The following is a 13,805-nucleotide window of genomic DNA, read 5'->3' as shown; positions in this document are numbered from 1 at the left end:
TCAAAATGACAGACAGACACAGACACACACACACAATTACTCAAACACAAATGATTTAGTGACACTATGTTAATGGTTACCTTTGGAGACTTTTTTTGAAGTAAATATTTCAGTTGAGCTGTTAGAACAACACAAATGTTGACGTTGTCTCCGGTGTACACCTTATATGTGTGCTGTGTACAGGAAGCATGGGAGAAAGGGTCTCCCAGTTCATCTTAAGAAAACAATGAGGATTCACATTGCGTGAATCTGCAACGAGTATTAAAGGCTGAAGTTTTGGAACACAAACTTGTTTGTTTGAGCTTTTGCTCAGACTGGCTTTACGTTATTGGCTGACAGTAGGCAACCAGGAAACGCACCCATGCACGCAACAAAATCTCCCTTGATACACAACTTCAGTGGGGTCTTATGCAAATATTCCCCTAAAACAACTGACTGAACATAGCCATGGTGTGCAAACAAGATGAGTTCACGTCTATTCATGACGGTCAACTTCCAACATGAACTAAACCTAAACAATGACCATTGTCCTGATGTTTGTGAAAAAGAGCAAATAATCGACTGTAGAAAGACACCGTCACATCTGATTCAATACACTTTATTGCAACACCAAAATAAGTACAAATTACATTGTAGATTTCCTAAAGGCAGACATGAAACAACCAAAGACAATTAAGTTATTTACATGTGACACACCGAGCATTATGTTTGCAAACTCTCACAAGAAGAACTGCCTAACCTGCATGCATACTTCAGAACGAAACAGTAGATCTGCCATTTTACCCAGATGTCATTATGACCACATACAGTAGACAGTACTAAAGTGCTAAGTGAACAGTATGATCCCCGTCTCTCTAAGAAAGAGCCTATGCATCTTTGGGACTTTAAAAAGGTACTCTGTGAAAATGTCTAAGTTCTCTTTATATTAGTCTTCTCAGCCAAAAGCTATTTTTTATGCATCCTTGAGGCCTATAAAAAAAAAAATGTCAGCATTAGAAAAGCTGATTTACATTACTGCCACCTGTCAATCAGTGGCACAGTGGGACACCATTGGAAGGAATATGTATCCCGTCACCTGCATACTCATAAAAGATACAAAACCTAACGGGGACCCAATCATCAAAACGCTGCATCACAGAGCTGCAAGTGGCCAAAAAGACCACAGGGTGCCTTTTAAAGAGGACGTTAATTAAATCAGTGAATATGGCATTAAAGATAAACTGCAGACTCTTCCAGTTGATTTATTTAAATTCGTACCTTTAAATGTGTTTCAAATAATCCGGCAACAAGACTGAATTAAAAGTATAATATAATAAGAAAATACCTCTGTATCCGTACAAAATGCTTCCTCCAGCTTAATCTTCCTCCAAAGATCAAAAGCTCCCAACAGGAAATGAAACCCAAGTGATTTTTGTTATTGTACGCTCAGTCATGCTACTAGTAACCAAAACCACTGCAGTAGACCTTTAGTATAGCATGAATTCACCTTTAGGCTTCGCCACACAGCATGAGGGCTTTTCGTATAAACAATTCAGATTCCCCACGTACAAAGCAAAAACAGGCTGCACTGTAGTTATTAGGAAAACACATTTTTCTTAGTTATGACAAACATGGAACATCGATACGGTACGAATAAATATAGGCTTTTGTGGTGAAATAAACCTTTCAGATCGCACTTGACCTCGGCTTCATCAATACATGCCTTCATGTTTTGGGCGGAATGAGACAGTCAATTGTTACAAAGTCAAATCATTGATAGGATTTGCACATGTAATACCCCAGAGATCAATAACTTGTTAAAGGTTGGGAAAAGTTCAGTAAGTTTTATCTGGAAACCTCTAGTTTATTGATTCAAACTACATCTCCTGACGTGTTACAGCCCTCTAAATCTGAGACTCACTTTGGTCAACAGGTTTGGGTCACTATCTTCAAAAGCATAATTATAATGTTATCTTAATTTCAGTCCAAAATATATATATATATATTCATATATACACATACATTTGATAAAGCAATATGCACCATATAGCAATGATATGGTGAGCTGAAGCTGAGGTGTTAATCCCAGGTGTGTGTGTGTGTGTGTGTGTGTGTGTGTGTGTGTGTGTTTATCTGCACACTTCAATGGGTTTTAAGTCTGGGACCCACTCAGAACCATCACTGGGGTTAAAGCCGGGGTCACGGAGAGATATGGTTCTTCACTGGCTGATAGCAATCACAATGTCAAGCCAAAGCAAAGCGACGATAAATTACACTTCCCTATTATTGGTGGCTTCAGAGCATGAGCTTATAAACAAGTGGTGCTGTCCACATCACATTATATCCAAAGCTAAATACAGCACCCCACATGTACTTGAACAACTTGGTAGACTAAGAGCAGCTGCTTAATCACTTGATTGAAAGCTAGCCAATGGAGCAGTACAGCGCTCATTTTTACATACTATTTGTACCATTTCTTGTTATATTTTGACGTTTTTATGCCACGTACAAAGCTGAAAGTGCCTCTGTAAACTATCCCAGTGCGTATCTCCCTGTTCCTGTAAATCTGAATTAAGTTCATTAAAAACTAAGCTGAATTCTTGTGAGCTGGTTCTCTTCTGCAGGTCCTCACCAGCTCAGTGAAGCCTCCTCTCTAATAGTTTTGCAGTTCAGGAATGTTCTTGTAGAGCTCCAGCGAATCAGGGTTGGAGAAAGCTCCTTTTTGCGCCACTTCCCGTCCAGCAATCACCTGTTTCACAGCCACCTCCACCTTCTTACCGCTGATGGTGTACTGCAGAGGGAGGAAGAAAAGGGCTGTCACTCAAGCCAGAGCTGACTTTTACAGTTGTAACCATTGTGGCAGGATAATCTGACAGGTGTATTCATATCTGATTAATATTCATTTTTCTCTTACTGGAATGTCTCTGGTCTCCAGCAGCAGAGATGGGATGTGTTTGGCAGACAGAGCTTTTCTAATGGATCCTTTTATCTTCGTCACCAACTCCGGACAGAAGGGCCTACCAGGTGCCATCTTTAAGAACAGAATAACTCGCTCTTCTCCATCGGCATTGTACTGAGGAACGCAAAGACTGTCTGTCACTTCCTCGAACGCCTCCACTGCAAAAGAGGAGAGGAACGGAAAGGGCAGAGTAGAGGACGAGGAGACGAAAGAGAAATGAGGAGAGAAAATGAGAGGCAAGGAGAGAAGAGGTGAAGGGAGTGAGGGAGCAAAGAGGAGGAAAAGATGGACAGAGAAAAATGTTTCACCACTTACAACTTCCAAACTAAGCACAGTGAACATAGTTGGAATATTTTTTCAACCAACATAAAGAGGAGCATGTCGCAATCTAAAATGCTATTCCTTTCCATTTCCTTTCTTACACCCACACCCTGCACCTCCAGCTGTAGCGTTCAAGACTCACCAATGTTGTAGATCTCTGAGCTGCCAAATCGGACTCCGTTGGGGTTTAATGTGCCGTCACTGCAGAACAAACACAAGATCAGGATCCAAAACTCTAGCTTCTGTCATTGAGAAGCTGTGTTGCCACACATGGAGAAAATAAAAGATCTACCAGCATACGGAGACAATTTCAGTTTCTGTAAGCTCGAGATTCTTTCTTTCTTTATGCATATGCAATATGAAAACTACAGTATATGTTTGGTTTCCTTTCAATAGTTCCATGTATTTTTAGTTTATCTCCATTTACCCGGAAATAATTGAATCCTCTTTTGGTGTTTTTTGACATAAAGCAATTTACAATTTGCCATAAAGGAGCTTAAAGGTCAAGTGTGTAGGATTTGGTGGCATCCAGCAGTAAGGTTTCGGATTGCAACCAACTGAAACGTCTCCTGTGTGCCAAGTGTGTAGGAGAACTATGGTGGCCGACGCAAAAACACAATAACGCGAATGGTTCTATCTAGGTCCAGAGTTTTGTTTGTCCGTTCCAGGCTACTGTAGAAACATGGCGGCCGGCTCTGTGAAGAGGACCCGCTCCCTATGTCGATATAAATAAATTCTCAGGTAACAAAAACACAACGAAAACACTTTTAATATTATATTAGATCCCCCTAAACGCTACACATTGCACCTTTAAGAGCCAATACAGGCCAACAAGCTTTCTGAACAATATAATGTAGTGCTGTGCAAAATCTCACGGCACCATTAGGGCATTTAGCTCTCCTCTGAGAAGAACAGTTAATCGCTGACCTTCTCCCCAGCATCACAATGCCTCCTGTCTTTGGGTTGATTTTGCAGTAATCTCCGTGAGCCCACACCCCTAGAGAGAAAGAACGTGATAATAGAAAAACATGTTAAAATCAAATGTCAAACCATTAGACCACAATAAAAAACATGCAAGAAAAAAACTAAAACAGCTGAAAAAAAAAGTCAAGCATTGTATTCAGTATAAAAACATAACATGTGTTCTAGGTTCTTTGTATATATGTATACATTATGTAAGTTTGTATTTCCATAAGATGTTTCTGTGCTTACCAGGATATGTAGAGAAGTACGCTTTGTGGTATTTGCTCCCGTTCTCGTCGTTCCAGAAGCGTGTTGGCTGGCAGGGGATTGGTTTCAAGCAGACAAGCTCCCCGCTCTCTCCCCATACGGGCTTACCTGTCCCCACACACACATTAAACAAGAACAAAAGATAAAGTTAGAGGCTTCGAAAGCACACACACACACACACAACCTCTTTGACACACACATTCTCAGATAAAAAAAAGAAAATCACCTGGTAATGTATCCCACACTCAGAGAAGCTGATACACTTTATTGTGTGGTTTCACACAGACCTCACCTCCTCCCTCAGGAAGGTGTTATAGACTTAGAGAGCGACTAAAATAATCCCAAACTCTTCCTAGAAAACTGCCTTTAAATTATCCCTCAATCCACTCTCCTTTGAGGTGGTGGAGATGCGCCAGTACAGCCTGCAGCTGGGATCGGGAGCTGGGGAACAAGGGACTAAAATCAATAAGAAAAACAAAGCGGGCTTTGAAAACTCCCAGCAAGATAAAAAAAATCTCTCATTTTGGTTTGGATTGTTAAAGTAAATTTTTTTTTATTTCCCTTAGGTTGTTACCTGTATTTACCCAGGGAATGTTCACTAATTACTCTCTTAAGCAATGGCTAGCTTTGAATTAATGCATACAGGTACATCGACATATGGGCGCAACCAAGCATTGCTACAGTCTGGTTCTGTCGGCTACCGAGCAGATCAAGAAGCAGATGGGAAGTTTGCTCGAGGGCATCTCAGCAGTTTGTAAACTGGCTTGCGATTAATTCATTTTCCAGTCCCTCCTCAAACTAGCAACTCCCTTACAACCTCTACATGAACCCTGCAATGTGTTGTCAATATACTGTAGAACGCTCAATAAAGCTCTTGATAAGACTTTTGGCTGAATGGAAAGAAAAAGCAACAGTATTCCATTTATAAGCAACACACACACACACACACACTAGTCTCTTACCATCAAGGCCCCAGGCTTCCACAGCAATGCCGAGATTTCTTGTTTGGATCTCACCCCGATACACTGGAACTGTTGGGTTCTGACCCATGAAACAGGACACGATGTCAGTGCCGCCTGAGCCGAGAGATGAGAGAGAAACACAGACACAGAGGAAGAGATTTAGATGGTGGATAGTCTGAAATGAAACATGTCACTCACAGAGAACTCTACACCTTTACAAAGCTTTTTGGTCTCTTTTAGCTGATTGTTTTGGATTTACAACCACCGACCCTTCAATCAATGGATGAAACTTTTTTTTTTATCACATTTTAAAGGCTGTAACCAGCAAATGTTTGGCAGATTAGTTCAATAAATGACATCAATTATGAATCTAATAACTAAATAATGAGTAATTTTCGCAGTAATACGGTAATTATATGTTGGCTGTGGGGTTATTCTGTACCTTAGTGGCAAAAAATGTAAATTAAAGTTGAATAAAGCGAACGTTATAACAATCTACTTCTAAAGAAATCCGTAACAAATGTTATAGTTGGTTTATCAGCCTGTGTACCGACGTAAAGCATCACAGTGACCACCCGCCTGAGACATTACTAAACTTAGTATTGGTATCAATCTTGCATCACGACAACACAAGCTGGCAGTGTTAGTGCCCTGCTCCACCTCCTTTGACCTATATAGGAGTTCCACACTGTTGCAGAACATGAACACAAATACACACACACACACACACTTTTCTCTCTTCCTCTGGCGCACCATCCATTTGTCTCTTTTTACCTTCCAATCATCTACTATTTCTGACACGTTCTATTCATCTCTCTTCCAATTGTTTCAACTCTACCTCCCTGTTTCGTTCCCTCTCTGTATCATAGACTACATACATCCATCTTGTTTGCTTCCTCCCAACTGCTCTCTGCCCTTCTTCCACTCCTTCCCGCTCTCTTGTTTTTCTTTCTGTTCTTTACACTTGTTCCCTTCATTTGTCTCTCTCTCTCTCTCTCTGCCAGGTTCTTTATTGGGCTTTAATTGGCTCCCAGGAGGAAGTGGAACTTAAAGTGGGAAGACATGCAATTATTTTATTATTACACTCATTTTAATGGGTGGGTTCCCACACACATACACAAGCATATTTTAAATCAAAAGCCATTACAGCTTTCTTAGGAAGCCTTCCATCATCAGCTATTTAGTGGGAGTGTGTGTGTGTGTTGTGTGTGCATACACGAGAGGGTAACTTGTCACACTGATCTCATGTTTCTAACAGAACCGACTACTCTGAACAGTGAAGAAAAAGATTTTTTGAACTCCCCACTTTGTGTGCATGTGTGTGTTCACGTCTGCTTTCATTTTTTGCAGGTAAGAGTACTTTGAACATCCTCTGGCACAGTTTTGGGTCACACACTGCCTGAGACAGAAAAAACAACCAGTTAACCAACGCATGGATTCATAAATTGAAAAAAGGAAGTCTCAAAAGAATCCACATAACGAAAGTCACAGGAAGACTTCACAAACACAAATTCAATATTTGTGCAGACACGCATGCACACGCAAACACGGTAAACTCAACCACACGGCATGAATTAAAAACAAAAGATGAGGGGTATTCAACTGTTCCTCCTCTTACTGAGAAGAGGAGAGAAGGGAAGAGAGGAGAAGAAGAGAAACAAAAAGGAGTAGAGGAGTGACATATGGGCTGTCAGATGGAGGTATATTAGGATGGCGGAAATCCAGCAGTGAAAGTGTTAAAGTCCCCCAACGAGGCGCAACGGGGGTCTGACATCCCTGCTGACAGGAGAGAACACACACACACACACACACACACACACACACCCTGAAATCCCACATGTAAAAAGGGAAAAAAATAATTAATACACTGTATAAAAACGAACACATCAACTCACACTCGTTTGCGGTCACACACACACACACACACACACACACACACACACGCAGGGTGAAATCGGCGAAGGGGCCTATAACATATGCCACCGTGACCACCAGTCAGTCCCATATGCTGTGATAAATCCTAAGAACGCACACACACACACACACACAGTGAGTGTTGAGGTCAAGGTTAGGTCGGTTGGCAACCAACAGAGTTGGAGCCTGGCTGCTGGGTCTCAATTTTATAGTTTACTTTCTATCGTAATGTAAAGTAACTGCTGAGATCCGGGTGCACAAGACATTGCTACAACAAAGTCTGATGCGGCATGACGTGAAATGAGAAACAGAAAACCTACACCACTTCATTTGGAAGTTAAATTTAAAGTAACAGTACCCAAACTGTGGATGGTAAGTAGATTTAACTCTAAACCAGGATGTCAGTCTGCAAACTGTGATCAATGTTTACAAGCAGGAGGCAACCTTAAAGTGCCTTAAACCTGTATTAATGCTAATGGCATAGCGGGGGCAACTCCTCATGTTGCAAAAATAAATCTGATTTTATAGAAGTCTACGAGAAAATGATTCTACTTCTCTCTTGAGTCATTACCTCAGCAAACATTGTAAACATGAGTTTATGCTCTCAATTGCTAGTTTCAAGTCCTCTTTAATACAGCATGATGTTAATTTCGTAAATGATGGTCCCATTTAGAGAAAATAGACGATTAAGGATGTGCTTTAGGGCGTGGCTACCTTTTAACCGACTGTACCTCTCGGTGATGATGCAAAGTGAGGATGATTGTCTGAAATCGCTGTTTTAGTTCATTAAAGAGGGAAATATTGAGCGTGTAATATGTAGAGAATGAAGAAGCGATAAGACACATTGGTCATTACTATTGACATAACCAATTGATTTCTACAAAGGTTGTCTGTGTAAAAAATGACGTGCAACTACAAATTCTGTGCAGAGACATTTTAAAACAAAATGCACAACATGAAGACAAATACATAGCTGTAAATGACTAAGTCACTCAGCTCGTACTGTCCTCTTCTTTTGTTTCTTGTGGGTGACATTTCAGTGGACGCTATTGAGTACCATCCTTCTGGCTGCATGCCATTGTGTGTTAAGTGTGTGTTTGTGTATGTATGCATCAGTGGCTGTATGCTTTCCCCACCACGGTTGTCATTCTCAGTGGTGCATCGCTGCCGTTAGTCCGTGCATCTGTGACACTCCAAGCTGCTTCTCAATGTATGTGTGTGTGTGTGTGTGTGTGTGTGTGTGTGTGTGTGTGTGTGTGTGTGTGTGTGTGTGTGTGTGTGTGTCCATAATACGTCCGTCACCCAGGCTGTGCTAAATGTTAAATGTTTCAGGACTCGCATAGAGAGACAGATAGCATTCTACTGTCCTGTCAACATAACAATGGGCTGAGAGGGCCTGTGTTTGTGTGTGTGTGGTGGCATTGTGGGTGGTGAGGAAAATGTACAGCTCTATGCAATTTATTTTGTTCGAATTTCCTTTGTATCCGTCAGTCCTTTTGTGTCGCAGATGCTTTGCTGCTTTATTTTGTATTTTTGTGTGTAGCTGCCATTGTTAATGTAGTACACACTAACAGCATCTGGAAAAGCTGCTGCTATTTGTACCCATATATCTTCATACATAATGATAAAATGTGTCCCTGCAGAGTCTTTATCAGTCACCTGAGATGGAGCCCAGCAGCACGTTGCTCTTGATGCAGCGGTAGACGTAGTCGTAGCTCTGAGGTTTGAGAGGAGATCCAGTCGACAGGATGGTGTGGAGAGACTGGAGGTTGTGCGTTTCCGCTGAGGCAGAAAGGGAGAAATGATTAATCAAAAATGGTATAATTGACTGCTTATCTGAAAACATTTTGAGTTCATACCAAAATGTTAATCAAATATTGAAAATTGTCAAGTACAGTTGGCATTGTCAGTTTTTTTAATTCAGTTTTTAATTTAAATTAATAATCCACACACACAATTTCGACCTGTGCACAGCTGTGGCTCCATGCACTCCTCATGTTGTGTTAAAGCAGTTTGCCACCCTGCTGTGACACAGCACACACACCCACACACCCCCACACACACACACACACACACCCTTTAGCCTCCGTCCCCAAGGTCCATGCGTGCATGCGCTCTGTCACACACATATGCCCAATCCACAAGCCAATAGCACCCTGCAAACTAATAAGCTTCCAGCAACCGACCCTCACCCCATAAAAACACACAGAGACACACACACACAAACGCACACACGCAGTGGGAACTCTTGCTACCCCCCACCGTGCCTCCAGGTGTCCGGTCCAAATGTCAGCCCAGGGAAAAGGGCCCCTCCGCTGGGGCAGCTAGTGAAGAAGCTCCCCCTACCCTTCCCAGCCCACTGGAGGCATGCTTGCACGCGCATGCATGCACGCACACACACACACACCCCTCTGCCATGCCTTCTTTCTCTAATAAGCATCTAAACACACACACACACACACACACACACACACACACACACACACACACACACACACACACACACACACACAGTGCCAAATGGATCAAGTGGCTGGCTGACTGAAGGGGATAGAGCACACAGACAGAGAGAGCGAGAGAGAGAGAGCGAGAGACACACATTTTGTTTTTCGTGCCTTCCTGTTTAGCCACAAAATTGGGAATGCGTGTCGTTAATTTACAAGTTGCAGACACACAGACCCACAAAGCAGGCGCCATGAATAAAGATTTGTGGTGATTATAACAGCGTACTGGGAACTGAGACACACAGCAACTGTTTATGCAATAAACATCGGTTGTAAGTGCTAATTTAATTTAGGAGAGGAGAAATGGGAAAGACAGAGAATGTAGAACGTAAGGAAATGTAAGGACAAGTAGTTAACAGCTAAGCCTTTTGAATTAGTTATAAGTGGTAATTTAAATGAAGATGAGGAGAACAGGAGGATAATTTGAGCATTTAGATGAAGGGATGAAGAAGAGCACACAAAGAAGATGAGGAACAGAAGAGCAAAAGGTTTGATGTATAATTATGTAAATCAAAAGCCAGCTTATGTAATTCAATATAAGTGGTATTTCTTTGTCTGTTACAGACAAAAATAGTGTGAACCAGGTATAAAAGCTGAAATATCATCACAATTTACACCAAATTGAGGACTGGAGCCTAACAACCATTTAAAAAAAAAAAAAAGCTTTGTTCTATTACAATACCGTGTCTACCTTTGCAAAAGAGGATAGCAAAGCAGCAATCATTTTAGCATGCACTCCTAAAGGGACATTATTTGTCACAGAAATAGTGAAGAGAGAACCGCCTGTATGAAGGTTAGCAGGGAGGCTAATAAGCACGGGCACAACTCTGATGATGTGTGGAGACCTGGTTCTCTCTATGGAGAGCAGTGACACTAAAAGCAATTAGTTGGTCCTATCCATGACTCGTATGAATTATCACAACAGCACTTTTATCCATTCCATTCAGTGTCAAACACCAGAACACGGGGCAAACTGTTGATTTATGCAGCAAATGGCATAAAGGACATTTTGAGTCAAACAGCACTGGTATAATGACTATTGTGTCCATCTGCTCTTATTGTTCCACGCTCCATTCTCAGATAGTAGGTGTGTGTGTGTGTGTGTGTGTGTGTGTGTGTGTGTGTGTGTGTGTGTGTGTGTGTGTGTGTGTGTGTGTGTGTGTGTGTGTGTGTGTGTGTGTGTGTGTGTGTGTGTGTGTGTGTGTGTGTGTGTGTGTGTGTGTGTGTGTGTGTGAATGCATTTCTCTCAGGATTTCTGCTTGTTATCTGTGTGCGTCCATGTGTGTCTCTGGATGTCTGTGTGCATGCTCATGTAGGTGTGTGTACACGTTTGTGTCTGGGACCACAACTCACCGGGTTTCAGGTTCCTCTCCTGCAGCACAGACAGCCACTTGGCGCCGGTACCTAAGATAGTGATGCTGGAGAAGAGAAAAAGATGGACAAAGCCAGAAGAGAAAAGACGGAAATTATTTTTTCAAATCATACCAATGTGAAGGATCAGCGAAGCATTCTTTTTATTATTTTGGGGAAACGGATAATTTGCGTCAGCGCTGCCAACGATGACAGCCATTCCAAAAGCCCTCCTACATGCAAGGAATGTATTCTGCATTGTGACAGCAGAAACTTTTAACAACAGAACCAAATTAGCAAACATTATGAATCATCATCTAGGGTGGTCAGAATATTATTGCCAAATTTCATGGCAATCTGGCTGCTCATTTTTTAAGATATCTTGCTCAAGACCAAAGTGTTGGACAGATAAGCGGACGGACAGACAGGCTGACGAACTATGTGACTTCACGATCCTTTGTCACAGCTCTTGCAGGCAAATACAGTGGTAGTGTTTGAGTGTCACAGCTTTGCCACGGTTGCACAGCACTGACCATATACAGGTGAGACAATATGTCATCTGGCACTTACACACTGCTTTGCACGAGTAAACTGACTTCTGCACTGTGACATAGGATGTGATGTCACATTAGAGCCTATACTCTATTTTTTATATATAGCTTTGATTCTTAAGTGGCAGTAAAAGTGAAGAATTTGACCCCGGTGATTTCAGAATTCAGTTAAGGTGACAATACAAAAAGGTCACTCCCAATTTGGAAGGAAGTTGGGTGGTGGAGCGAGCTGAGACAGCAACTTGCCTGTATTGGCAGAGTAATAGTGAGAAGGGAGAGTGTTATAAAGGGTTTATACAACTGCATGAATATGATTGGATGGTTACTTTTCAGCTGCTGAATGAGGCACTGGTGGGGAAGCATGAATGAATGGACTGAAGCAAGCATGACATCAATGCAACTATGCTCCATTTGTTGCCCTGAATCTATGCATGGCGAGGCATAATTTCAATGTCTGTGACCTGAATGTGAAAAATATATATATATTTTAAAAGGCCAACAGTTGAACAGTTTGCCCTTAATCCCATCTGCTCCAGTGGAGCTGCTCAGTCGCTTGGTTGTACTGAGAAGCTCCCAGGAGAAGAGAGAGTGTCACTGTGCAGATGAAAAGCAAGGTGATGCTGAAACAGAGCTTGTGTGCTCAGTCAAGCCTTCATGGATAGACAAGAAAAAAGAACAACAACAACTGATTGTGAATTGACTTTCAACAGAACAAACAGTCAAACACAATAATGGTCAGTCTAGCATAAGAGGACAAAATGTCTTCTTTGTAAATGTTCTACAAGGGATTAGTTCAGAGGAGACTGTATTGACAGGATGTTTGCACACAACAACCCTCAAATGCAATGTTGTTGAAAAGTTGCTTTCTTCTGTGTGAATGGAAGTCATCCTGACAGCTGACAACAGTTGGACAACATGTGGATAGCAAGAAGTGACAAAACGTCACTTCTGTGGTCCCCTGCAGTTTTAATTCTAAAACAAAGGGCCTTTTAAAGTCTGCCTCCGTCAATGGCTGTGTTTCTGTCTCCGTCTGTGTCTTCCTGTCTTTTCAAGTTATTTTTGTTGACATCAAATCAATCAAACTGACTCCCATCACTACGGTAACCATGTCTGTCAATCAAAAAAAAAAAAATATATATATATATCAAAAAGAAGAAAAAAAAGAATTGGTCTATGGGAGACAAAACAACGGTCTTTTGCTTGACTGGTCAAAAATCCAGAATTGCTTTGCACCGAAAGATGTCATTTGTTCTCGCATGTTCAAATCCATGACTGCTAATATGAGCTGTGGATAGGGTGAAGGAGTGGGGGGGTTAGATAAGGTGAAAGGTCCAAAGAAGTAATATCTCAAAAAGGAATGATTTGAATGATACGTGCACTGGCCTAATGGATGTGCACACACACACACACACCTCGTCCATGCTGCCTCTGCATGCCTCACACGTTCCCATTCTGCCTGCTTGAATTTCACATGTTGAAAATCTCGATGTATTGAAAGACCGTTAATGGACACTGTGGATTAACCAGACTCGAATGTCTGTTTTTTAGCCCACTCATTGATCGACAATGGCCTAATACACCATGAGATATTAAAGGGATGGACACTGCGGTAATGACCTTATGGCAACATCTTTTCACAGTTATATCATCGGTTCACCTTCCCTTTTATCTACGAGGGTTCAAACTGTTTGAATATTACAACATTCTGCAGTGCTGCTCTACTTATCTTATATTCTGTCTATATACAATCTGACATCATTTTATATTTTATTGCAAAAGTACACAATGTCAGTAATTTGTAATGGCTTCCATTGCATGGTTACTTGCCTTCGTACCATATTAGATAAATCATCTTCCCAAGTAAGGAAATCAGATTGTACTGTGTACAATATAGATTGTTATTTATGTATTAAGAAGGTATATATATATATACACACGGTATGCGTTTATTTCGTAAGGCTGGATAAATATGTTCTATTTCTGTTCTCTACTTTCACATTACAGCCATCGGATGAGGCAGATGACACACATGAAC

The 13,805-nt window shown here is 41.4% G+C and overlaps 1 protein-coding gene across 1 annotated transcript in view; it reads right to left on the bottom strand.

The window, feature by feature from the left end:
- Positions 1-582: 582 nt before the first annotated feature.
- Positions 583-13,805, bottom strand: part of aacs (acetoacetyl-CoA synthetase) — a 31,551-nt gene continuing 18,328 nt past the window's right edge. Inside the window, exons 11-18 of the mRNA XM_079160677.1 lie at positions 11,223-11,287; positions 9,025-9,147; positions 5,452-5,565; positions 4,472-4,597; positions 4,187-4,256; positions 3,402-3,460; positions 2,894-3,096; positions 583-2,770 (exon numbers count right to left, since the gene is read on the bottom strand). Coding sequence (XP_079016803.1) covers positions 2,633-2,770; positions 2,894-3,096; positions 3,402-3,460; positions 4,187-4,256; positions 4,472-4,597; positions 5,452-5,565; positions 9,025-9,147; positions 11,223-11,287 — 898 coding nt within the window. The 3' untranslated portion in view covers positions 583-2,632. The remainder of the gene's footprint in view (positions 2,771-2,893; positions 3,097-3,401; positions 3,461-4,186; positions 4,257-4,471; positions 4,598-5,451; positions 5,566-9,024; positions 9,148-11,222; positions 11,288-13,805) is intronic.

Source organism: Pholis gunnellus, assembly GCF_910591455.1.
Source record: "Pholis gunnellus genome assembly, chromosome: 6".
NCBI lineage: Eukaryota > Metazoa > Chordata > Actinopteri > Perciformes > Pholidae > Pholis > Pholis gunnellus.
The sequence above is the reverse complement of the archived record's forward strand: the minus strand, read 5'-3'. Positions and strand labels throughout refer to the sequence as shown.